Raw genomic sequence first — 26,621 nt, forward strand, 5'->3', positions numbered from 1 at the left:
AAAGAAAATGAGAAAATTCCCTTTTAGCCTAATCACAAGGGCGATGGAATTACAATATTCTAGGAGAAGCCATCGGACACTTTGAGATGGAATTGAATTCCAAACAGTTAAAGGTAGAAACTTGTATGAATCACATCAATTGTGAAATATGTTTCGAAATCGTATACCTCTCCACTCCCCTCACCATCACTCCCTTCTATTTTGTCTCTGTTATGTCGAGCACGAACATTGCCTTCATTTGATTGTATGTAATTGTTGTAATTGCATTTGTTGCTTTTGTTGTGTCAAATGGGAAAAATACGGCATTAATTGCCAAACGAACCCCCCCACCCCAACCACCGCACCACCCACTGATATGAGCAATAATAATAATAAATTGCCAAAGCACGACATATTAAATAGCAATACAAACATCAAAAAAAAAAGGAGGAAATAACTTTCAAAAGTCGTGCAAAGGAAAATTGATTTCGAAATAATACCGAGAGAATATTCTCATGATATTTATTAGAATATCTTACAATCTAGTAATCTCCATCTAGTTTGTGAAAAATGTTAACTAGTTTTCAAGTTTATCCCAAAATAAATGATTATAGATTGATTTCATTCATTATGATCCGAAAAGTTCTCAAATAATAATCAAAAGATAATACCTTAAGTTCAGAATCAATTACAATGAATAGCAGTTTGAATAAATGAATAACCATGGAGAACATTCATTTCAAACGGAATCAATTTTTGAATTATGGAAAAGACATTTTGTGTATTAAATACTTCTATATTTGATAATATTCATTTGAAATTTCTGAACTCAAAATATTCAACATTAATCATTAGTTCAACATAGAGTAACTTTATTAATATTAATGATTGTTTTCTATTCAATTCATTCAAGAATTTTGCAAATGATTCACTTTACTTTACATAATGAAAATCTTACTCATAGTCTCAGAGATTAATGTAGGCTGATTTTGATTCTCCGATTATCACTGAACCGAACCCATCTTTTATTCAATATCAATAACAATTTCCGTATTCATTTTGTGATTCATTCATAATTGACTGTCTCATACAGAAAATGGGTAAGAAAATGGGTTTAAAGCAACCGTTTAATGCGATTCTTTTTTCCACATTTTCTGAAAAATCTAAAATGAAGAAGATGAGAAGAGAAAAACCATTCGCCACATAAGTGGAATGCAATAAACATTGAGCTTTGTGTTCCCTTTCCTCTGTCTTTTCGTCAAAAGTTATGTGCTCAAAAGTCAAAATAACAATTTTTTCTTTTAGGGAGTTTAGTGGGCAGCAGTCACGCCGTCGCCCCGTCACCCCGTCGCCCCTTCTGAACCACGTTCAGCGCATTTTCTGCTTTTAGTAATTTTTCAATTTTTCCTATGGGGGTTGCTGCTGGTGGATGTTGTTCGCTTTTCAGGGTCGGTGAATGGTTGGTACTTTTGGTTAGAGTCTGGCTGGGTTCGGTTGGGTTATTGTCTGCCTTGTTACTACAAATTATCGGCGGTGTGCTTGGCACGTGCGCGACGACGTGTTCTCTCTGCGAAGGAACTCAGTCTTTGGCGGCGGCTTTAGTGTAATTGATTTCGCATTGTTGTGGAAAATTCTTATTGCCGACTGGCTGGGACTCTTGCAATGAATGCGTTTGCTGCGTGTCGCCTCAGATTGCTGTGAACTTTTACATGACTTTTCGTCTTGGGGGATTTGCGGCGTGGCAATTTGCGGGCCGGAAGGGAAGGTGCACGGGAAAGTGTCAGGAATCCTTGGCCTGGTGACAACATTAGCAAATTGATTTCAACAGTGCGGCGTCCAGTCATTCAGTCAGTCATTCAGTCAGTCAGTCATTCAGCTGTATTTGGCATTGAGTTTCAGTTAAGATGTCTGAGCATAAATAAAATAAAGTAAAAACAAAAATAATAAACAGATATAAAGAAAAATCTTCTCAAGGCCCGCCCACGCCTTCTTCTTCTTCATGTTGTTGTTGTTGTTGTTGTTGGTTGCTTTTGGCGGTGGTGGTGGGGTGGCCCACGCTTCAAGCAATGCCATCATAGACATGGCGGCATTCATCGGCCCAAAAAGAATTCAACTTCTACCATATTCCAAGTATATGACATGAGTCCATAAATTATGTAAATGTAAATCTTATTTGATACTCTAGAGAGAGTGAAAGGGTATATCAGACGTCTAGAATCGATTCGAGAAACTAAAGTGAAAGTAGTTTAGTGGTGATTTGATTAGGTAGTAAGTCTGTGAATCATATTGTTAATATAGTCTATGGTAATTCGAAGTCGTCTTCAATTTTGAATTAGTTTAACTATGTCTCTCTCGCTCTTTCCGTTTGTAGTTTTTATTTTAATTTGATTTTCATTTTCGTTTATTTTGGTTTTTATTTCTCTGTCTTTTATGAATTTTTAATTTGTTTGCTGTGATTTGGCTGAATGAAAATTTAACACTTTTTTGCCCTAGAGCCAAAAATGATTTGACAGAGTTGAAATGTTCGCTTGGCCCTGAGATACTTCTTATGTAATCTCATATTAAGTTGGACAAACTGTGGGCAGAGATGAGATGAGTTGAGATGATTAAAGGCATATTTAATCGGCACAAGGGAGTGTGTATCTGTCAGATACATTTCACTATTTAAAAGTGGGTTTCGTTAATTATTGTAAACTATCTTTAGCCATTCAGGAAATACAAATTTTGTATCTAGCAGATGCTTAAGTTAGTACCGAGCGAGTGCACGCATTTGTTGAATTGAATTGGGCGAAAAGGCCACCAATTTAATGTCTAAAGAAAGATATATTGCCACCCTCCCCTCCCTCCCCCCTTATGTACATAGTGCAACCAACTAAACACACACACACACACAGACACACTCTAATACAAGGCGTTGAAATATTTATGATATCAAAAGCGAAAAACGAACAAAATAAAAAAAAACGCATAGACATCATCTATGGAAAATGGAAAATGCTGCAGCAACAAACAATTTTTCCCGGTTGCCGATTGCATTAGCTTACAAAAACAACAATAACAACAAACACAAAAAAAAGAGATAGATGAAAGTGCAACAGCAGCAACAACAAAAGTAGCAACAAAACGAACTACAGCAGAAGAAAACTAAAATAAAAAACAAAAACAACGAAAAACAAAAAGCAAACTGGCTAAGCAACTTTTACAGCAAACATGCCCAACCACCTTCGCCTTCGTCTCCTCCTCCTCCGACCATTCTCCGTCTCTTGTGGAACTCAAGTGGATGCCATTGCCAACGGTATACAAAATGCAACGACCCATTGCGAAAAAGCAACAACAACAACAACAACAACAACAGCAATAAGCAGCATAATGAAAGCAGCAACTGCTCTGCCAACGGCAACGTAAATTAACATATAGCCAAAAGAAATTGCAAACTTTTTGTAAGCAAAACGCGATTCAGATCATATCGAATGTGATGAAATGGAATGGGGGGGGGGGGGGGGGGGGGGGATTGGTTCATCGGTCAGTTTATAGCGGTCAATTAATAGGCCTTGTGTTTAAGTCCAAGAAGAAGAAGAAGACGAAAAAGAAACTCTAAGGGACGGGGAGGGAGTACTTTAGTTGACGTCATCATCATATGATCTGATCCGATCTGATCTAAACTGATCTGAGACCCATTGGTCGGGGGTCGGTCTTCCAACACACATACACACACTCACACACACACACACAAGCTCTAATTAAAGTTAATGACAGCATGTAATTAGAAGTAAAAAGGGAGAAGGCCACAAAAATTCCATCACTGCAAAAGGAAAGGGGCAAAAAGGGGGCCATGGGGGCGCAGATCTAGAAAGAAACATTAACAGAAAGAGAGCGAATAGGCAATAGCTGAAACTGATCAAAACTTGGATGAAGAAACAAACCGAGTACACACACACACACACATACACAAACAATTGTGGAAATATGAGATTAATTGTTAAAAAGTAATAAACAAAAATGGACGAAGAAATAGAGAAATATGAAACATTGCGAAAGGTCTGCAATAATCATTAATTTTTGAGACCGATTTGTGAATACACTTAAAATCAGAGTCTCACTTTCTTTCCTTTTCTTTCTTGTTCAGTCAAAGGTCTCTATAGTATTGTACAGTGAGCCCAAAAAGTATTGGCACACTTAAAATTTTCACCTTTCATCCCATGCAAGTTTTGTATAATTTGTCGGCACCCCAAAATAAAAATGCAATTCTGTATAATATGGTTTACATTATCTAATTCACAAATAAAAATTCATTTTCCTAGAATTTTTTGCAGTTATGTTCTATAAACTAAAAAATGTATATAATTTAAGAGGTTTGCAAAAAGTTTTTTTAAAGTGTGTTAGATGTCGCCATGATTCCTTAGATTTTTATCCTGTTAACTTCAATCTCTATTTCGGTTTTCATTATAGTTTTAGAACTTGTTTGGAAGCTCTTCTCTAGCTTCTGACTTGAATTTAGATTTTGAAATGTTTGAAAACTTTTTAGTTCTAAAATTGAATGTCTAAAGGGAATCTTAAAATTTTTAGCTTAAAAGAGAATTCTAAATTAAATTCAAGGCAATCCTAATTAATCATTGTTTAGTGTGTGTTTAACATATCTAAATAAAAAAGAGAATTCGCTCGTGAGTTTTTTGGGGATAAATTTCCTTTCGTCTTGGAGCAAGTGGAGATTGATCCAACGGCACTCTTTTCCCTTTTCTTTTAAGCTTAGGAACGTGTGAGAGAGAGAGAGAGAGTGGGGGGATCCAGATAAAGAGAGAGATCTTGTACTTTGAGAGGGGCTCCAAAGCACATATTCTCTCTTCGTCTCCACTCCCTTTCGAGTGAGTGCGTTGTCTATCACCCTCTCCCGCACTCTCATTGTTTTGGTGGGGGGGCATTCCATGCATCCAGCATTGGCATTGCAAATGAGAAGTTGCTTGCGTCCGCATTGGCGTTGACGTTGACGTTGGCGTCGGCGTCTCTGTTGCTGTCGTCTTTAGCTATTTGTGTTGAACTTTTTACAGTTGCTTTGTATGATGACGACGACGATGATGAAGAAGAAGAAGCAGATGAAGATGTCAGGGTGGGGGTATGAGGGCAAGAGGAAAAGTGTTTTTTGTTGTTGTGTCGGTTGGGTTTGATAATTATTGCAACATCGGCCTAGTGGATTATATACATATACACACGTATGTATGTGTGTATATGTATATATAGTGTGCATCATATTTCTTTCAAATTGCTTTCTATGCTCTCCGCTGTCGAATGATTCAACAAGTCCAAGGCGTAAAAATAACAACAACATGTAAAACACAGCAGCAACAACAACGAGACAACAAAATATTGTAATAAAAATATTTTTAAATTGGAATGGGAGTGGAGATTGGTAAAAGACAGACAGAGAGAGGGAAAGGGCGAGAACAACAAAATGTGTGTGTGTGTGTGTTGTGTTTTATTATTTGTTTTGTTTGGGATTTGGTTTTTGTTAGCTTCTCTTTTCTTCTGTTGGTGGAATTGGCTTTTAATTATATAGGGATCCCAGAGAAAGAGAGAGAGATAGAGAGGAACACATCAAGAAGAAGCATATAACGGTACTGGAACTTGACCTACCTACCAAAACTAAAGAACAAAAGGCAACAAAAGACACCACAAAAAAGCTCAGTAAAATCCATAAAGGAAAAGTAAAATCCATCAGACAAGCAAAAATTGCGACTTTAAGATACTCTAGAATGAAGTAGGGCTAACTTGAGAAAGAGAGAGAGAGAGACAATAGTTTAGAGAAGGAAAAAGAAGAAGAGTTTTTGTTCTAACTTTAAATAGCATTAGTAAGTGAAATAGTATAAAAATTCCTTTATCTTCTTGTCTCAGAAAGTTTTCTTAAAATGTATATACCCTACATTTTTAAGGGTATCATATTGTATATTTATATAGCAAGCCCATGTCAGATCGATCGATCAATGAGTTTGAATTGCTTTGCATACAAATTTACCAATAGATAGATAAATATTTTATTTAAATCTTATTCATAGGCAAATTAAATAACGTAAAAGTGTCAGTTTGTATTTGATTGCGGCTCGTAAATAAATCACAATCATTTTCTGTCTTTCTCTCTCTCTGCTTCACTCAGAAGAGTGTCTCAGTTTTGGTGTAAGTGTGTGTGTGTGTGTGGGCCGAAATAAGACCAATCCATAATCCTTCCAAATATGGCAAAAGCAAAGTTAAATATTTGAAATACTCAATATCAGTTCCGCCTTATCGATCGGCCATGAACAAGATCTTCTTTATTTTTTCTGTTATTTTATGGTTTCTTTACAATTCCCAAATGGTTTTGGCTGTGCTTTACTTGTTGAAGGACTCACATATGCAGTGCATCTTTTTCTTTCTCACAAAAGTTGTCTAAAATTTATATTCAAGAAGCTAATATTTGTTTTTGCAGATGGCAATAAACTTTTCAATGTGATCAAGCCTGATGAAGAAAATTCTTTAGCTAAAGGCAATCACCACTACCACGCCCACTTGATAATCTCAAGGAGCCCACTAGCTTCTACAACTTGATTAGACAGGTTCAACCTAAAATTCTTGTCACCCACACAATCGCACTGATGGAAAGACATTCAAGCAGGTTTACATACATACTTTGTCTTTTTTTTTTTGTGGAATCTCGACCCACACACACACACACACACAGACATACCTTAAGAGGCTATCCCCACCATCTCCACCATGTGGCAAAGGGAGGAGACCTGACTGCATATTTGGTATCTGATTACAGTTTGAATGCCTGCAATGAACCAGAAAATTTGCTTTGTGCCTTCGTTTTTTTGCTGTGGGCGCTTCAGATGGCCGTTTGGTTAGTTGGACGGTCCGTCGGTTGGTTGGTTGGTCGGTCAGCCAGGTGGATTGGCAAACAGGTGCTCTCCATCGTCTGACAAACAGCGAACAAATAAGCCAAAAGAAACGAAAGAAAAAAGAAAATGTGCAAAAGCTGGCCAAGATTTGCGCTACCAAGGAGAGAGAGAGAGAGAGAGAGAGAGAGAGGAGGAGAAGCAAACGAAACACAAAAACGTGACTCAGACTCCATGCAGGTCCATGGTAATGGTGATGAAGTGTGGCAACGCTGCAGTAAAGCACAAGCTACAACAATTACAGTTATTTTATGAGTTTGCAGAGCAGAACCGAACTGCAGCAGCACCTAAAACTCGCATAGGAAGAGGAGTGAAGCGAAGAATGAACAGGAGGAGGAGCAGTAGGAAGAGAAGCAGGCAAAGGAGACAAACTACATCGTTGGCCACTTCATTTTGCAAAGAGAGCGGAAATTTAATGAGGACGTCTCTCACTCCCTCCCCGCCCCTCTCTCTCTCTCTCTCTTTCACACCCACAACGAAAACGACGACGACGACGACGATGATGATGATGCAGCTCACTCGTTTCCAACAAAAATTTCTCTCGAGGCACACAAGGCCTGCGGACGCTTTGTAATGATGCGTTTAGCCGATTATGATGAACCATTCCACCAGACCTGATGCTGCTTCTGTAGTAATTGGAAATGCCAAAATGGAGCAGCAGCTAACCGTAGCATACAGTTTGCCAACTTTTGTGGTCATTTAGAGCGCTCTGCTGAGTGCATCCTAACCAAAGAGAAACAAGAGCGAAGCGACCATTAAAACAAATGAGTTTGGGGGAGCCAGCAGCAAGTAAGCAAAAGATGAAACTCCCCCTTCCTCCCTCCCTCCCTCTTTGAATCGGTATTAAATATTGGGACATAAAATGAGCTCACAAATTGTAAAAGAGATATTATATTCATTCCCCTTTCAAAGAAAAACCAAGAGATACTAAAGATCTTAAGATTATAATGCATTTTCCAAGCCATTCAACTCTCTTGACAGTGGGAGGCATCAAGTTTATCAAACTGTTTGCTGCCATTTACCATCCAATGTCGGTTATTGAATCTTTACCAAACCAAGAAACATAAAATCTCTGCACCTATTACCAACATTTCAATTCAATTCATTATTTCCTTTATTGCTCTTTGATAGTACAATGTTCTTAAAGCTATATGTGATAGGAAGATTTTACAGAGTTATAGCGATTGCTTTTCAGCTGAGAAATTTTTATATACCAACATTGATTCCAAGTTTTGCATGGAAACTCAATCAATGGTTCATATTATGGCGAATTTTTTGAAACTAGAGGCAAGTTAGAGACTCAAGAATGAATAAGTCTGTAAAACCAAATGAATGTATTATCAAATCAAAAAATTCATTCATTTGATTCGCTTCTCCTTTCTAGTCAGCCACATGAACAAATGAATGAATCATTTCAATTGTTGGCCTCATTAAATTGATTCATTATGGAAGTGAATGTCTCCGAAAGTCGATTTGAATACAATTATGAGGCTCTCTAATATCGATTGATGGCTTCTTTTGGGTCCTAATTATGAAGAATTAGGGGTTTTCATTCGTTTTGCATAGGGGTCTAGGTACAGTTTGGCACTTGACACGACATTTACATAAAACTTGGGCAAAACCAACTGTTGCCAGGTAACATCCACTCCCCCCACCCCTTAACAGAACAGTTGGCGGCATAGTTCACTCGATAATCATGTTGACAATGAATTTTCCTTGGCGGCCAAAAACGAAAACACAAAAAAGGAAAAGTGAAGAGCGGCAACGTTGCGGCACAAACTTGAATACACTTTTTGGGTGCCATGTGGCATGTCAATATTTCCACCATTTGCAGCAATTTCTTTTCGTTTTTCCTCCTCTCCACTCCACTCCACTCCACTCCCTCTCTGCTCTTCGCTTCACTATGTGGCAAAAGGTTAACACGTTGTTTCCCTCTTTACTTTGGGCTTTCTATGTATATGCCATCGTCCCGTTTCGTTGCCGTTCGTTTAATTTTATTGCCTAATTTTCAACTTTGATTGCTGGCACGCCCCTGCCGATGCCGATGCCGCTGCCCCTGCCCCACCCAACCACCACCACCATAAGCACCCACCAGCGTCACTTTCACGCTCGTTGACATTTCTTTTTTTTCTCTTTTTTGGCTTTGGTTTCTCACATTTTTCCTGTTTAATTTTCAATTTGCTTGCAGCACTCCAAACGTGAGAAAGAGAGAGATAGAGAGAGAGAGACCGAATGAGATAATCAATTTTTATATTTATTTTAGCATTTTTATGTGGACATTCGAGGGGGCTATTAATGTTTGAGTAAGAGTATGGCCCACGCCCATAAATGCATAAAGGATGGGCGTAATTGTTGGTGCCTCTAAACATTAAACGCTTCATTAAGTCAATCAGCATTTTTATCACAAGGGATTTGAGAAGAGCTTAAGGATGAAGAGGCTCATTAGTCCCCAAAGCTTTGGACTCCTCCCGTCTTTGGGAGGCGAGTCAGGCGAGTCACACGTTTCTTTCTGTCAAGCTGAAACCTGGAGAATGATATTGACTGGAAGCCTTTTGCAAAAGGATCTTCAAAGTCTCCAAAAGTCTCCTGTCTCCAGGTTAAAAGGAGTCTCTCCCTTTGAACCATGAACCCAAATTTTGTTAACGTTTCCAATTTCCTGCTTAGTCAATGCCATCATCATCTTTTTGACTGCAATCTGAGTACGACAGGTGCACAAAAATGCAATAGTTGCATTATCTCTTATCTCTCTCTCTCTCTATCATTAGCCGCATCTTTTTACCACTTTAATTAAGGGGCAGTAAGCCAGAAAGAGAGAGAGAGCGAGAGATATGCTTTTCATATCTTTTAGTAGGCGTCTGGCTTTTGCTTCCACTTGGCTTCTTGGCTTGATTAAATGTTGCCAATGCCAACAACAAAAACAGTCACAAAGAGTCTTCCAATCACTAAGAACTTTTCGACGCCATCTCCACATTGCCCGCCCCATCCTCCAATGCCGTCGTCGTCATCAACGTCGTCAACGTCTCAAGAATTTTAAAACAAAAACAAAAAAATAAACGCACAGCATGCGAAATTGGTGAGCGGAAGCGCCAAAGATTGAGTTGCTATACCAAACAACAACAACCACAACAACAACAGCAACCAGAATGGGCTAAAATGAAGAGAAATAACCCCTTCGGAATACAAAAAAAAAACAACAAGAAGAAGCCTCTTTGTCTGTCAGCTTCAATTGGTGGTTTTTGTTTCATGCTTTTTGGGAGTCATGATAAGCATTTTATTTTATACCAAAAATTACAAGCAAAAGTGGGGGCGGGGAAACAGTCAAAGTCAAAGTCCAGTCAACGATTTGATCAAAAAATATATTTATCTAACGATCTTTTGTGGTCTACCCGAAAAACTCCCACGAAAAACTCGTTTCAATGCGCTCAAAAAACAAAAACATTTCTCAGTAAAAAGTTATTACACGGAGAGGAAAAATTATGAAATTATAAATAGATATTCTCTGAGTTGGGTAATTGCGAAAACATTAGTTGGAAAATGCAAATAGAAGCAAAAGTTTTCTCATTTTCACTCTCTCTTCTCTCTCTCTCTCCCTCTCTTCATCTCTTTCTTTTGGTGATAAGGTGCACAGGTGCAATAGAAACCTGGAAAATTCGAAAACGAAAGTCAACTTTGCCGTTGGCTGATAAGCAATCAGGAGACGGGGCAAGGGGATGGGGATGGGTAAAAGAAAAAGTGGGGGGTGGGGCATAAAGCAAGTTGCATTTGCTGGCAATTCGTTGGTGTTGTTGTTGTTGTTTTTTGTTTACTTTTGGCGCCTGCGGCCGATTTCATTTGACTTCTCAAACGACGCGTCGCCTTCCCTTATATTATTTGCCCAGCGATTTGTGTCGATACACAAAATACCAAAACATGAATCAGATAGAAACACACACACAAATACACAGCAAGAAAAATTATCTTAAACTTGTGTGCTCGTATAATTGATTCAACGATCACTCTGTTAGGTTAAAGTGTTTTTTAGAGTGTATATCGATAGAGGGGGAGAGGGAGCAGGGGGAACAAGTAAATGGTGGTTGGACAGACAAACAAATTACAAACAAATTGTCGTCGTCGTCGTTGTTTTTGGTGGTCCCAAGCATCGATTGCCGTGCCTGCCTTCCCCCCCCTTCCTTACCGTTTCAACTTTTCGACAACTGCGTTTTCTCTTATCAGACAAACACACACACACACACACACACACACACGACTTTCAGGTGGCATGGGACACTCATTGGTCCTCCTACTCCTCCTCCTCCTCTTGAGGTCAGTCCAGTGCCACAATAAGTACTGATATATAGTCAGTTCAGTCCTAGAACATCAACTGATAAGAAACAAGCAACAAAAACGGGGTAAGGGATGCCAATTGACCCTGTCGTCTAGACAGACATGTTGACTGGTTAGCTGGTTGGTTGGTTGGTTGCCTCGTTGGTTCAGCTTTGTCATTAAGTCGTCTCTCAACTTTGATGTTTGCTGACCAATGAAAAATAATGTGCTTATTGAGCAAAAGATAATGATTACAGCAGCAGGCAAAACAGGACTCAAAGGATAATACATAATATGTGACGCACAAACTCACTTTCACCTCTTATGATCCTTTCTGTAGCTCTAGAGTACAAAAAAGTTGGCTTGTTCAGAAAAGGATAGGGTTATAGGGTTATATATCAGATTCGTTGGCTCCCCCCTAAAGTATGCAATTGCCTTTTTTCAGCTCAGTAAAATAAAACATTTTAATTGTTCTTTAGCTTATGGATCTTGTGTTTGGTCTCCTCAATATGAGTTTTATCAAAACAAATTAGAATCTATTCTAGTCGACTTCAGTTAATTAACCTTCATGCTTTAACTAATCGTAGAACAATGCTTGGTGTAACTTTTCTTTACAAACTTTTGAATGGTGAGATTGACTCTTAACATTTCTGTTCCATCTAGAAGGACCCGCAATTTCACACCGCTTATACTTCCCACTTGCACAACTAACTTTTCTCTGCATGAACCATTTTTTCGTGTACTATGTAGTGACTACAACAGACTTTGGCACGTTATCGGTTCCGAAACATCGCTTCCGGGTACAAAAACTGCGATCTTGTCGCCTATGCCCTGAGTTCGGAATGGGTAGAGGTTGTAACATTAACTTTACTTAGGGTCATTCGTAACAGGCACGGTCCTGGTGTCATATGGGCCACTTGTTCGTACTGAGCGTTGTACGACTACGTCTATATAAATTAAAATTGTAAACGTTCCAACTTTGTTTATAAATGATTTCCGACCTCTTTGACTTTTCAAAAGTATTGAAAAGTTTACCCAAAAGTATATTCTTTGCCTGCCCATTGCATAATTTAAGGGGCAACTTTCTCATCTTTCGTTTTCCGAAATTCTAGATCTAAAATTTCCTTAGATATTCAGTGAAAGAGTTTTCATCTAAGACATTTCTAGAGAATTAGAAGAGTTTTCCTCATTTTGAACAATTGGTTTTCGATAGTTGCAACAGTTGAAATAGATTTTCACTGTGGAAAACATTAAAACCATTAAAACCATTATCTAGATAATGGTCCTAGCAGCATCTTTTACTAAAGAAAAATGCAAAATCTTCTTCATCTTTTCCATGTTTGGTATGATTTTTGGTAGCAACAATTTTGTTAATTTCCATTTGGTAAGCAATACTTTGCAGTGTTTCTTTTTTTTTTTTTGGTAATTTTTGTTACTTACTTGAGCAAATTGTGGTGTGTTTTGTTTTGTTTTATTTTATTTTTTTTATGATAAATTTTTAATTTCCGCTGATGTTATTTGATTTTGTCTTTTTTTGACAGTTTGTTGATTTGATAGAAAGCTTTCTCAATTCTTTTGAACGTTTTCTTTTTTATTTTCTTTTTCGTTTCATTTAAAATGCAACTCTGTGCATAAATTTGCCGGGTTGCAGCATTTTTTCTGGTTTTTTGTTTTTTGTTTTTGATGGCCTGTCTTTTAAATTTTTAATTAAAACAAATAAGAAACACAAGAAAAAAAAAGAACCAAACGAAACGAAAGAGTTTTATTTAATCCATTTTGTTGCTGTTGTTGTTGTCGTTGTTGTGGTTGGTATTTTTGCATAATGCACTCAAGCGCACATTCATTCAATCATTCATTTCGTTCAAGTTGGCTGTCATGACAACTGACTGGGCCCCACCCCCTCGTCCAGTCACCCTTGATCCCCCCAGTCTCTCAGTATGTAAATAAAACGAATATTTATTCGAGCATTTCAATGCACGTAAAGCAAAATGCCACTCGACAATGCAAAACAAATTGAAAAATTGAAGAATCGCTTTTGCCAACACACACCTAGCCAGGTCTTTATTTCTTACCCCGAATTAAAGTTGGCTAAAATACCGAATTCTGATCAGATCCTGAATATCAAAAGTGTGGCAAGTGGCAAACGGAGATCAGTTCGACAAGGTGCCAGGTTTTGTGGAATTCTTTATCTATAATGTGCAAACTGCATTTACTTCTTCTTCTCCTGTTTTTTTTTTTGTTCTTAATTTACAGTTAATAAACATTAACCGCAAGTGGCCCAGTGCCAGCCCCACTAAAAGTGTTACAAGGGGGAATATGAATGAAAGAAAGGAGGAGAAGAAGGTGGCAAATGATTCGATACGTTTCGATTCTTCATTTAATAGCTAAACTGTCCCGTCTCTGTCTCCATCTCCATCTCCTTCTGCTTCTCCTCCTCCTTCACTTAAAGTCTTTTACAAAGTGTTGTCACATTTGTGAGGGAAAAACATTGATTCATTAATGATGGCCGATGACATTAATGTGCCACACACACACACACACACACTTAGAGAAGGGCAAAAGGGTAAGAAAGTTATTTCTGGAACTCATCTATCATAATTTCTACATATTGATCGAGCATGCAGCTTTCCCTCTATTAGCAGTTAATTTTCATGCAGAGTTGTCTCTGTTTATGGTTTTTCAATAAAAACTTAATTGAGTTTTCCCATATTCTTCAGTCACAAAATGTATGTCAAAGATTTGCAATCGCAGCCACGAAACAAGAATTATGAAACCAGACTTTATTTGGGCATCTCGCAAACGTTAAATTTGTTGTTGTTGTTGTTGTTGTTTTGTGGGGGGCTTTTCCCAATTCTTTTTTTGCCAGTGATAATTGTGTGTTGGAATTCTGAGGAACATTTGACTGACTCACTGAAAGCGGCGGCGTCTATTAGACTGGTCTCTGTCCGAGTAGAAGTCGAAGATCATACGATAAATGTCAGTTGTAAATATATATCTCAGTTTATTGTATGTATGTAGGTGAGTCAACATATGCCGCCCCCCCCTTTTCCTAGGGGCAATGCATTGCATCCGTCTAACGCGAGAGATCAATGTGCGGCTTTATCTATGTTAACAACAAAAACATAAGCAAAAAAAGCTAAACAAAACGACCAACAACAACAGCAACAAATACAATAAAAGTTATAGTTTGGTTCTTTTTTTTTTTTGTGTGTATTTTACTTAGATTGTTTTTGTTAATTAAAATAAACAGCACACGCACACACACATAGAGGCAAATTTAAGCCGGCACACACACACACACACACACACTCGCACACCTTTATAATTGGTAAAGTAAAACATTAAATAAATACATAAAGAAGAAGAAAACGGCAAAAAAATTTGTTTTGTTTTTTTGTGGATTTTTTTTATTTCATTTTTTTTGTTTTTTGTATTTATATATGGCATTTGTTTTGAGGCTTTATTTTTGCAACTTGCGGCACACACACAGACACAGACACACACACACATGCACAAGCACAACAACAAAAAGAAAAAGAGAAAAAATAACACACACACACACACAGAGAGAGAGAGGGAGAGAAATAAACACTCTAAAGCAAAACCAACTTTGAGGCAAACACAAAAATTTGGCCGTAACCCCGCGTTAACGAACCGCCTGCGACAAAAGTTCAAATTAGACTGTTATTTTAACAGTTGAAAATGTTCATGTTAAAAATTTAACATAGCCGAAACATAGACACGACCTTAACATAGCCCCCAAGTTAAAGCTCCCCCGACGTTCGTTTTGTTCGTTCGTTTTGCTCTGAAAACATGTGGAGCTGCTGTTACTGTCTCTGTCTCTGTGTGTGTGTGTGTGTGTGTGTGTGTGTGAAACGAGTTTCTGCTGTTTGGGGAGCGCGCTGCGTTGGCCCGAACAGTGGGTCGTAATGCAGAACGAAATACCAGATGGTCAAATGGACTGAACGATAACATTGTGAGCAAAACATAATGAGGAATCATTTAAATTTCCAATTTTTTAAACTTTTGGTTAATTTTTGGTCAAGATAAATAATTTCACAAAAAAATATTACAATTTGTACAATGAAAATCGTAAACTAAAATTCTGAAATTTCCAAATAGAGAACAAACTTCAAGGATTAACTTAGAACAAAATAAATAGGCTTATTCGAACAAAAATTCGTTAAAGTACATAAAACTATATAAGATAAGATATTTATAAGGAATTAGCTCTTTTAATTAGAGCAAGAGATTCTTTAAATTTATATTTAATTGCCTTATTTTGATTTTAAATCCAAACTTTGACGTTAATTTACTCTTACTACGAGAGAAATTAAGGATCCTGTGCTATTATAAATTATTAAGAAAAGTCCTCTAGAAAATAAAAGTTAATTGAAATAATATTAATTTCATTCATTAGTTTTAAATGAATGGGCAGTGATTGTAAATTAAAGCCAATCTTCTTACTAGCTATAGCTACTAGGCCCTAAGTTAACAAATGGACTAATTAATTGTTGTTTAAATCTACTTAAATATGTATTTTTAAATGAATTTTACTTCTTCCTTACAAAATTTGGGCCCCAAAAATTTCTTGTCTCACAATTACAAAATCTTCATAAGATTGATTTTCGAAATATTCACTTTCATAAATAATTATTATAAATATCTCTAGGAGCATTTGAAAGGTGTAAGCAATTTGTACCACTGTGCGACGACCGTCCCACACAGCATAAAGTTGTGTTGTTGCGCAAATCGCATGCGTTATGTATGTAGCATGGTGGGTGGATGGGGTGCGTTATGGCATGGGGAAAGGGGGAAAGGGGGAAGGGGAAGGGGAAGGGAGGGTGCTATAGATCGGCAATTCAAATGAATGCCTGCCGCTGCCTGCACGCAGATTGCAATGCATTGAGGTTGCTTTTTGTCTATTTGTGATCAAAATCAACTGCATTGGCATCAGCATCAGCACACACGCACACACACACACACACACACACATGCATATGTATATACAATTACAACAAAGCTGCTGCATTGTTTTTGGTCAACTGCATTGCTGCCCGCCGCGGCAATTGCAACTGAAATAAACACACATAGAGAAAAACTATTAAAAGATGCGCAATGCAAATGCAACAAAACTTTTATGACCATTAAAGGGGGTGGAGAGGGGAATGGCGGGAAGGGAGCGAAATGGGTAGTAGGCGGCGCCGAATACCACAGTCGCCGCTGCCGCAATATTGACAAGGCGAGGTCGAGGAGATCGCTAACCCCCCACCATTTCCATTCCCATCCCATGCATCCCCCCATTTTCCCCCACTACAGTTTTCAGTTTACACTGCACAACAAAGTTTCAAACAAGAAGAAACTGAAAGCATACCAACCGAAACGAATAAACCGAAATGGTGGCTGTTTAACCGATACACTTAATGTACGTTAACGGTAGCTTATAATGTTTGAGCCGAGCTTTCGAGAGCTTTCATTGAAATGCAGTTTGTAATCAATTTGGTTGAAGAGTGCAAAATGCATTCGCTTTTGTTGCAGTTGGCCAAAAAGCTCAGCGAAGCGTGTAGAGAGAGAGAGAGCAGGAAAGAGAGCAACAGAGAGATCGTAACAATTGCCAAGGAAGTGGAACGTATCCAAGTTTCGACTGTGTGTGTGTGTGTGTGTGTGTGTGTGTGCATTGTCATGGCAACTTGAACGTGGGAGAGCCCTTCCCAGTGGCTGGGCCCCAAAAGCTGAGACGATGTTGTCTGTTATCACTTGTTTTACAGGGCTGAATTCAGTTAACTAGCGGCCGATCTAGAAGCCATCTACAATTTCATAATCCGGCCCTGTTCCCTCTTGCTGCTGCTTGTTGCTTGCCTTTGTTCTTGTGGTGGGCATATGTGGAATAATGGCCTCGAGCGATCAAGCAAACAGCAGAACTTGCTGATGCTCATGGGTGTTGGGGGTGGGGGAGGGAATTGGTGGAGAGAAGTTGGAGATCGACCAGCTGTTGCTTTTGTTTTGTTTGTGCTTGTTTTTGTACTTCAATTCAGAGACAAAGAGAATGGGAGAGAGAGAACGAGAGCGAGGGAGAGTGACCGACAGAAATAGATGGAAGCTAAGTGGTTAGCTGGCTAAATTCTCTCTTTCTCGTAAATTTTTGGCCATAAAATATAAATCAAAATTAATGTCATGCAATAATTAATTGAAGTAATTAATGTGCTTTCCACAATGGCTCATATTTGAGGTGAGTGGGGAGACAGAGAGAGAGAGAGAGAGAGAGAGTGACAGGGGGTTAAAAGGAGGAAGGATGCTTAAATTATAATTTCTTAGCCATTTGAATGGCATTTGTTTTGGGGCTATTACTTTAATTACATATGCAAAGCCACGCAGCAGACAAATAGGGAGTCGGCATCCACCCACCACACCCCCACCCACCCACACACACACACACACACACACACACACACACACACACACACACACCCACACACACACTCAAGGGCAACATGTGCCCAAAATGGCAGCAAACCGAATCAGGTTCCAATTTAATCGTTCGGTCGGACCCTCACCACAAGCAACATGAAAAGGACATTTATACCACATAAATTGAAAAACTATTGACAATCGTCCTACACCCCCCTCTCTCTTCTTGCCTTCTACTTGGCCAACCAACTCCCCCTCCCGCCACGACTGGCCACAAGTCTACCCTGTTGGCCCTGTTGTTATTGGGCAGGAGGAGGAAGGGGGCATTATCACATGCGATAAATATTTATATGGAAATGTAATGACCCCCTTCCAACCGATTTCGGATATCCTACTCACAGTTCGGTTTCTCCCCTCTGACCCCCCCACCAACCCCCCTTCATCCTGCTCATCGCGCAATTAATGTCACCACATCCTTTTGGGCCTTATTAATGTCCTTGGGCAGGGGGTTGGTTGGGCCCATTAATGTCGCATGCTCCCTCCCCCCTCCCCCCGCAAATTGCCCGGTAGAAAACAATTAATTTGCTCATAATGCAATTTATATCGGTTTCGTTTTTGCTTCTCCGTTTGGCCAATGTGTTTTTGCCTGACTTTTGGTACTTATCCTGCCGGTTCTTTTACTAGTCTGCCATCTCCTCGGCCTTCAACCACATAATGTGCATATTTCGGTGGTTTTAAAGGCCAAATGATTAATTATTAAAAAGCCCAAAAACAATTCGCGTCGAAAACCTCAAAGAACAAAACGCACACAAATCGAGTGACTTAAAGTTTTGATACCCTGCAGGAAGATATCATAGGGAATTCCATTTATTAAAGTAAATAGTGCCAAGCACATACAACTTGGACTGATTAATATGGGTTCTAAGCCAGATTTGATTTACATATTTAGCATTCTGCAGGGTATCTAATAAAACGACTGAATAACATTCAACAAAATGAAAATTATGGCCAAGAGTGAGATGGAGAGATGGAGTAAGAGAAGACGGAATTTCACATAGAAAATTCCAAACTATTGTTTCTCCATACCTTGGGTATGAATCATAATGGCAAAACGCAGGATTATTTCGACTACAATTTTGAAATATTTAAAGTTACATTCAAGAAGAGTTCCTTTGAAACAAGCCCATTTATTATTTATAATATTTCACCGAGGAATTCCTTAAATTTCCCTTAAGCTCGAATTAAATTCTATCTAAAGAGATGAATCCATCTAAAATGTGATGCCTATTGTTATCTACTGCATCTGCATTTGAAGTTGTTTTCCTTTCTTATTCTTGACTTATGTAATTGGGTAGATGCCTGACATGAGGCCAGTCCTAAGAGTCAATTCAAACCGGAAGTGAAATTCTCCAAGTTCATGTGCTTATACACTGCCCCAAATGACTAATTCGAGGAGTTCTAATCCAAAAACTACCAACATATTAATCACAAATAATGCCGCAAATGTGTTACAAATATGATTCAAAAACTTGGATTACTCTCTGGAAAGGGTGTGAGATGATGATGCCCGCATGTATGTACATATGTTGAGAACTGCCAGACACAGTGGAGACACATTGTGGTGGTGGCCCTTCTCCACTTCCACCTCCACCCACCTCTTTGAATAGAAAATATACTGTAAACAAACTGTCAAACAAAATCTTGTCTAGTCTTGAGACATACTCTTACATATGTTGCAGATGTCAAAAAAACGACAAACGATGAACGATGATGATGATGATGATGATGATGACGATGATGATGATGATGATAATGATGATGACGGTGGTGAATCTAACTTACTTACATACTCGAACTTCAAAAAGTTCAGACCGTTAAAAGCGTCAAGAAAGAGACTTACCTGCAAATAGAAAAAAGAGAGAGAGAGAAAGAAAAGAAATGACATTAATTGAATTTTTCTTCTTCATTTTTTCAGCTTGCGTCAAATAATTAAAAACTTTTTTTTTTCAAAATTGTTTTGGGGAGACTAACCCACAGGTCATTTGATTCTGATGGGGTCAAAGACAGAGGGCCATGAGGAAATTTTTACGACTCTCCACACCAAAAAAAAAAAACAAGCAGGAAAAAATAACTTGAAAAAAAAAACAAAATATTATGCCAAAGTTTAAATACCCTTTCGGTTGCCTTAACAAGCTTCAAAATTCTATATTTATAATGAGTATAAAGCCAAAGAAAAAGGAAAACTTTCTATATAGAAATATATTTATTAAGTTGTCTCGTCAGAAAACTTATTCTTAAAGTAAGCTAATACTAAATCATAAAGTTAACTAATCTTTCTAATCAATATTAATAAATATTTATTCTTTTTGAAACTGGTAATATTTATTCAAAATGAGTCGATGGCCTTAGCAGCTAGCACTCTTAACCCGTTAGTTATTATATTATTTTGTATAATAATTAATAATAAATAATAATAATAATAATATTCAAAATGAAGTAAGAAAGTCGTCTCGCCGACTTAGGTATACCATACACCAGTAAAGCAAATATTTCAACTTTATTAAACAACTGCATTTTCACATGCTTCTTACAAGCATATCTTAGTATCTCGCTCACTCAATCATACGAGCACCCTAGCGCCCCCACCAGCCAACGGCCAACTCCGGCCTTATGGAAAAACGTTTATATGCATAACTCGACTGTTTTTTGTCCGACTTCGATCAAATTTAGTATTTTGCTGGATATTAGTATCAAATTTAAGTGCGCCAAATTTGATTGCATAAGGTAGAAAAATACGGGAGATAATCGAGTTTTTTCAAATTACGGGGGCGGAAAAGGGCGTGGCAAAATTTTTATGCATACAAAATGTGTGCATTTACTAAGCGAATGTACATACCAAATATGGTGTCTCTAGCTGGAATAGTTTTTGAGATAAACGCTTTTTTCAAATTGCGGGGGCGGAAAGGGGCGTGGTAAAAATTTGAAATAAACTTGATCACTTTACATACTACACGAGTCTACATACCAAATTTAGTGGCTGTAGGTCTTATAGTATCCGAGATCTAGGTGTTCATACGGACAGACGGGCGGATGGACAGACGGACGGACGGAAAATAGATTTTATTGAAATGAAAACAATTGTTCCTAATGTATGATGGATAATTCCAACAATTGTGTAAGGTTGGCAAGAATGAGCTTTCATCTATTAAAATACATATGTATTTTAAGTACCCCAATTTGAATGAAGAGTATAGAAAACGTATGCCCTACGGTCAGGACAACTGGTGCTCCTGTAATTAAATAAAGCCCCCCATGCTATTGAGTTTAGGTTTACGAAGACAACAACAACGACAACAACAAGAGGAGAGAAAAAAAAAAATGAAAACAAAAGTATCTTAATGCCATTTGAAGTTGAAGTAGTCCACGAGAAATCCAAGAAGCAGCAGCAGCAGGACCTAGTAGTAGTCCTGGAAAACGTTGCTAACCATCCCAATTGGAAGATGGCAAGGGGCAAGGAGGTCCGAGGAGGAGCATTGACTGGGGACATGCGGAAAGTTGAAGTTGGCATTCTGTTTGCTGTCTGAGATGAGAGAACAAAACACATACCGCAACGCGAACTATTGCTCCCCTAGGATAAATTAATAAATTTTCCAGCGAAAGTTGAAAAAAAAGAAGAAAAATAAAGGGAAAACAAGCAGGGAGAAACAAGGAAATGAACAAATGTAGCAAAAGGCATACACACACATAAAATCAACTGGGCAACTGATGAAACTGGAAGTTGGAGTTGCAAATGGAGACAGAGATGGAGCTGGAGATGGAGATGGAGCTGCAGTTGAAGTTGAAGTCGTGGTCAAAGACATTGGCCATATGTGACATTACAATGTTGCAAATATGGCCATAAAAAAAGAAAAACATATATGGCCAGCAAGTTGGCTATTGCAACTTTCTCTTCTCTCGAAGAATGCCATCGAGGGCCATGATTGGATGGGTTAGGTTAGGTCCTACAGATGATCTCTGTGACATAATAGACATATAAGTAAATGTATCTGAAGGGAAAAGGGTATCTGAAATGCTTTATTTAAATGTTCAAGCTAATTTCTTTTACTTCCATCACTCCCATTTGCTTGTCACCACACAACAACAACAAGTAATAAAAAAGAAAAACGAAAAAGAAAATATGAAAAAGTGTGAAAAAACACTTTAAAGCAATGTCATTTCCCTTTTTCTTTTTATACCCTTTCGCACCCTTCGTCGACCCGTCGACCCTTTTACCACCCACTTTTCTTCTCTTCCCTCCCCTAAACGCCCTTGTTTTCCGCTTTCCCATAACAACAAAGCAATAAAATGATGGGCAATGCCATTTTTGGCTTTTCACACCAAAAAGCAGAGAAAAAGAAACAGCAGAAGAAGAGGAAAAGAGGAATAACAAGCAATTGGAAAACTTAAGAAAGGGAAAACTGTGCAAAAAAAAACAACAACAACAACAATTTCTCGGCAAGTTTTCCCTTTTTACCAGGCAGCAAATTAGCAAAACGTCTCCCCCCACTCCCCACTCCGCCCTCCGCCCTCACCAATCTCGCTCATTGCATGTGCCATTTAATCAACAAAAACACTTTTTATTGTGAAAAATTATGACAGAGGCAAGGGGATGGGAAAGGGAGGGAGGTGTAGGGCTATTTAGTCGCTTGTTATTGTTGCTGGTTGTTGCTGCTGTTGTTAATGTCAAAAGTGTTATTGTTATGCAGACAATTATAGCATGCGATAAAAACGCTTAGCTGGAATGGTTTCCTTTTTTGTTGTTTTTTTTTGGGTTGGGTAAAGTCTGTTATAATGAGAATAGGCAACGCCCTGCCTGCTCGGCTCCCCGCCATATAAAAATGAGAAAATATGTTTATTAGAAACTCCAAAAAAGGATGAAAATGGACAAGAGAAAGACATAAAAGAAATGTGGTAAAGTGGGTGGGTAGGTGGGTGGCGAGGAGACGTGGAGGTGGAAGCCAAACAGCTGTTACCTTATGCTGATCAAAGATCAATTTCTACAGTTCAGTTATCAAAAGCATCTTGACCTCTTCTATCCCCATTTGAATAAGCCAAAAACCAAAAAAAAAAAAACCTCAACTAATTTTTCCATCTCTATGGATTCCTTTTAAAATTGAAACAATTTGTCCGAGTGTATTTTTATTTACACCAAAATAATCCAGCTCTTCCCCTCCCCTTCTCTCATTCCCTTTTCGGCTTCCCGGAGAGACATTAAAACGCCAACAGCTGCACTCAAAAACTAGTGTAAACAATATGAACAAGATTTTCATTTCGGTATCAAAAAATATATATATATCATGAATCAGGGATCATGGATCAACAGTGCTTCAAGTCAAAACATGTGACACATGTCCGCAAATGGATAAATCTTAGCAAGGAGGAGAGGAGGAAAAAGAGTTTTAAACATCAAAAGGAATATGCGTATAAACATATATGTATTTCGAAATACATATCGTCAAAAAATCATCATCAAACTGTGTGGTCTGACCACTAACACTTTCCGCCAAATATTAAGCATTAATGTTCTTAAAAATTGTAAATACAAGCCATAAAATAAATACTAAGAACTACTTCTGATCTCTTTCGAAATAGCCAAAGAGTTTACGGATTTCAAAAATCACTTTGAAAGGAAAGAATTTATTAAAGTTTATCTTTGGAATTTCAAGTTTAACTGAAATCTAGAAAACTATCCACGATCATTAACTATTTCGTTGCTTAAGGATGAATGTTGTCCAGGGCTTAAGTTCAATGCAATTAATCATAAAAACAGTCTTTTTGTCATTAACTCTAAAAGATGGCAAAAAAAAAGAAACTGTAAAGAAGAGGAAAGGCAAACCCATTTTCCGCTAGTTTATTTTTAGTGTATTCTCTCTCTCTCTCTCTCTTCCTCTGCATCCCCCTCGCGTTCTCTCGTTCTTTCTAATGCTGATTTTTCTTATAATTTCTAGCCACAGCATTCCACAAAAGTTTATGGCCATTCATCTTAGTCAATTATAGTCGTAGGCTTCCTTTTTATTCCATGTTCTTTCGTGCGGATCGACCGATCGATCGATCTAGTTGATCTTTCATTTCCTGCCCCCACAAACAACATCAACAAAGTGACACAAAGTGTATGGAGTCGTTTTGCAACTTGAATCTTTGTCTTTAATGGCCGCAAACCGAAAATAGTCGAGACTAGTCGAGATCCCTGGCAAAAAATGTTGATGATATGTAGTCAGAGGCATCCTCATCATGATCATCATCATTATCATTATCTTTGTCGCCTGACCCATATTTATTTTTGGCTTCCTTTTGCTCTAGGTATAGCAGCACTTACTTACTAGACGTCGTTGTTGCTGGCACTTACCGAAATGGAAAGAACTTTTCCAGTAAATGTCGTCCCAGGCTGCTCGTTGTCATCATTGTGTGCAAAAAGAAAATGTACGAGACCGAAAAGTGATCGACACGATGTATTCAAAAGGAAATTGCGCACATGCACAATTGAAATACGCTTTAATTAAACTAATCAGAAGATATACATATATTTATTTTATAGTATGCACAAGCACACACACACACACACAATACTGAGGCAGACGCCCACACTTGAAGTACATGTTGCAGATACAGATACTTATACCATATAATATATAAGTATTACGTATCTCACTTAATAAATGCACACCACAAATAATGCAATATTTTGGAAGGCAAACAACAACAAAAAAAAACATATTAAAAAATAAACAAAACAACAAATATTATTAATTTATAACGGGGCGACGCGACGCGAATTTCTTTTGTTGCATTTCTTTATCTGAGTCTTCTATATTCATTAAGATTGGAAGAACTTTTTCAATGTCCACAAGTGAATTGAACTCCAGCCAATTAGTCATTTCCCTAGTCATAGTCATTATAGTCAAAGACATAAAATTATTAGCTCGATCTATCTACAGATTCTTCGATGAACTAACTAACTATATGTTTAGGTGTTCTCTAAACAATCTACGCGAATCTTCTTATGGAGCAGCATTGTCTTTGCAAAATAAGGATGTCCAATCAAACTGCTTTCAAAATTTAAGGATTCAGACTAACATTTGTATTGTATTGTATTGTATTAAAGTATAGGATATAGTTGTAAACTATCAACCTAACTATATTTTACAACTAAGGCCTTCGGCTTAGACGAAAACTACATCCATACACTAGCCTAAGACTAAATTTAATCGATAACATTATGAAAATATGAATTTCTGCCCCTTTTCAATCTTTATTCATTAGTATTTGGTTTGCATTGAAAGCTCTGGGTCCTTCCCCTCTCTCTCTTTGCCTATGTGTATCAATTACACTTTACAATTTGTGTAAACTTATGAGCAGACGTTTAAGATGAAATTTTGTTACACTTTTGTTATGATTTCCAAAAAAAATATACAAAAAATTATGAATAATGGGCAAAGTTCTCTTTGTTTAAAATAAAGAAGAAAAACAAGAATCTCTACGACATATTCGTCTGAATCAAAACGAATGATTCGTTGGAAATGAATGATTCATTGAAGGTAAAAGTTAGTTTGGAAAACAAATGTTTTCAGGCCTGTTTTCTGATGATTAAACACACACAAAACCTATAGAATAGGATAGTGTCCTTCAGCTGAGCAGAGACAGTGAGTGAGAAAGAGAGAGAGAGAGAAGCAGTCGAGTCGAAAGAGTTTTAATGCTCTGTTGATCATGATCATGATGTTGGAAATGGACTTTCTTTGAAGACAATTTGCATTTGGAGTCTCAGTGGGTTTTGTTTTGTGTTTTGTTTTGATACTCTCGTGCTTCAGCAATTACATAAATTGCGAAATTCGTTTCGTCTCTTTTCAATCGTTGTTCTATCTGCTGTTCCTCTCCCCACATCTCCCCTCCTCTATGATCTTTTATGGTGTTTGTCAAGAGAGTGAAATAAAAGTCTTTTACTTTTATTATGCACATGTATTTCTTGTTCCAGCTAGTTGCTCGCTGAGCTTAGCTTAGCTCAGCTCAGCTTGTTCAAGTTACCGTTAACCGTTAGCCCAGGTTACAGCACACACACACAAATAACGCGCAAAAAACGGTGGTGGGGATAAAGGGGGCGGGGTAAAGAAACAACAAAGTTTCGAAGTTTGGCGAATATCACGATGAATCATAAAATAATTTGTTTCTCTTTTCCACTTTGGCAAGCCGCGTGGGGGTCAGACTCAGGTAGGAGGATCAATTCAGTTGAAGGCATGGACTAAGGAACACACCACACACACACACACACACACCTGTGGGAGCTAAAAGATAAAGATGAAGCTTCTGATGATCTGCGGTTTTACCTCCGCGGCACGACGACGACGCGACAACTACGGACGACGGCGACGGCGACGACGGCGACGACGACGACGACGACGATAATAATAAAGATGCGCGCGTTCGCATTGAATGTTTGCTTGTGACTGAGGAAACGGACCAACCCAACAACCGATGGCAACCCCCAATGCCGCCGCCAGATGAGGAGTCAAGACCAGAGGCACACAGTGGAACAAAGGGAGCACACCCCGAGGCGAAATATAAGAAAAGTTTCTGTTTCTCCGAAATCACATGAGGAATTCAATTAATTTGTATATCTTAGGAATATATCGATTATATACATATTTTAATAAAAAAGTGTTTAAAAAATATATTATAGACTACGATATATAAATTTCCCTACATTTTATTCGTGATATTTGATCGCACTGCCAACCACTGTGCAGCGAGCTATGTCACGCCGGCGGCAGAGGCAGAGCCGTTTCTCGAGCAAAAGACTCTAGCAGAGACACAATGCCAGATAGATAGTGAGAGAGTGAGCGAAAGAGAGGGAGGTAGAGAGCAAAAGACTGCAAGAGAGAAAACGATCCAAATGGAAAGAGAAAGAGTTGAGCATTCGGCGCATGCGTGTATGGAGAAAGAGAAGACAAGACAAAAAGAAACAACAACAAAGAGGAG

The 26,621-nt window shown here is 38.1% G+C and overlaps 1 protein-coding gene across 5 annotated transcripts in view; it reads right to left on the bottom strand.

Annotated features, from left to right (window-relative positions):
• LOC6641409 (protein sprint) overlaps positions 1 to 26,621 on the bottom strand; it is an 80,946-nt gene that overhangs the window by 32,004 nt on the left and 22,321 nt on the right. The window contains exons 1-2 of one of the 5 annotated variants that reach the window (XM_023175376.2): positions 25,919 to 26,031; positions 23,998 to 24,152 (exon numbers count right to left, since the gene is read on the bottom strand). The exons of 2 other annotated variants lie outside the window; for them this stretch is intronic. In XM_023175376.2, coding sequence (XP_023031144.1) covers positions 23,998 to 24,053 — 56 coding nt within the window. In that variant the 5' untranslated portion in view covers positions 24,054 to 24,152; positions 25,919 to 26,031. Of the gene's footprint in view, positions 1 to 12,644; positions 12,685 to 23,997; positions 24,153 to 25,918; positions 26,032 to 26,621 lie in introns of those variants that run through there. 2 more of the 5 variants (XM_023175378.2, XM_023175377.2) reach the window with 2 other exon arrangements.

Source organism: Drosophila willistoni (assembly GCF_018902025.1).
Source record: "Drosophila willistoni isolate 14030-0811.24 chromosome XL unlocalized genomic scaffold, UCI_dwil_1.1 Seg141, whole genome shotgun sequence".
Lineage (NCBI taxonomy): Eukaryota > Metazoa > Arthropoda > Insecta > Diptera > Drosophilidae > Drosophila > Drosophila willistoni.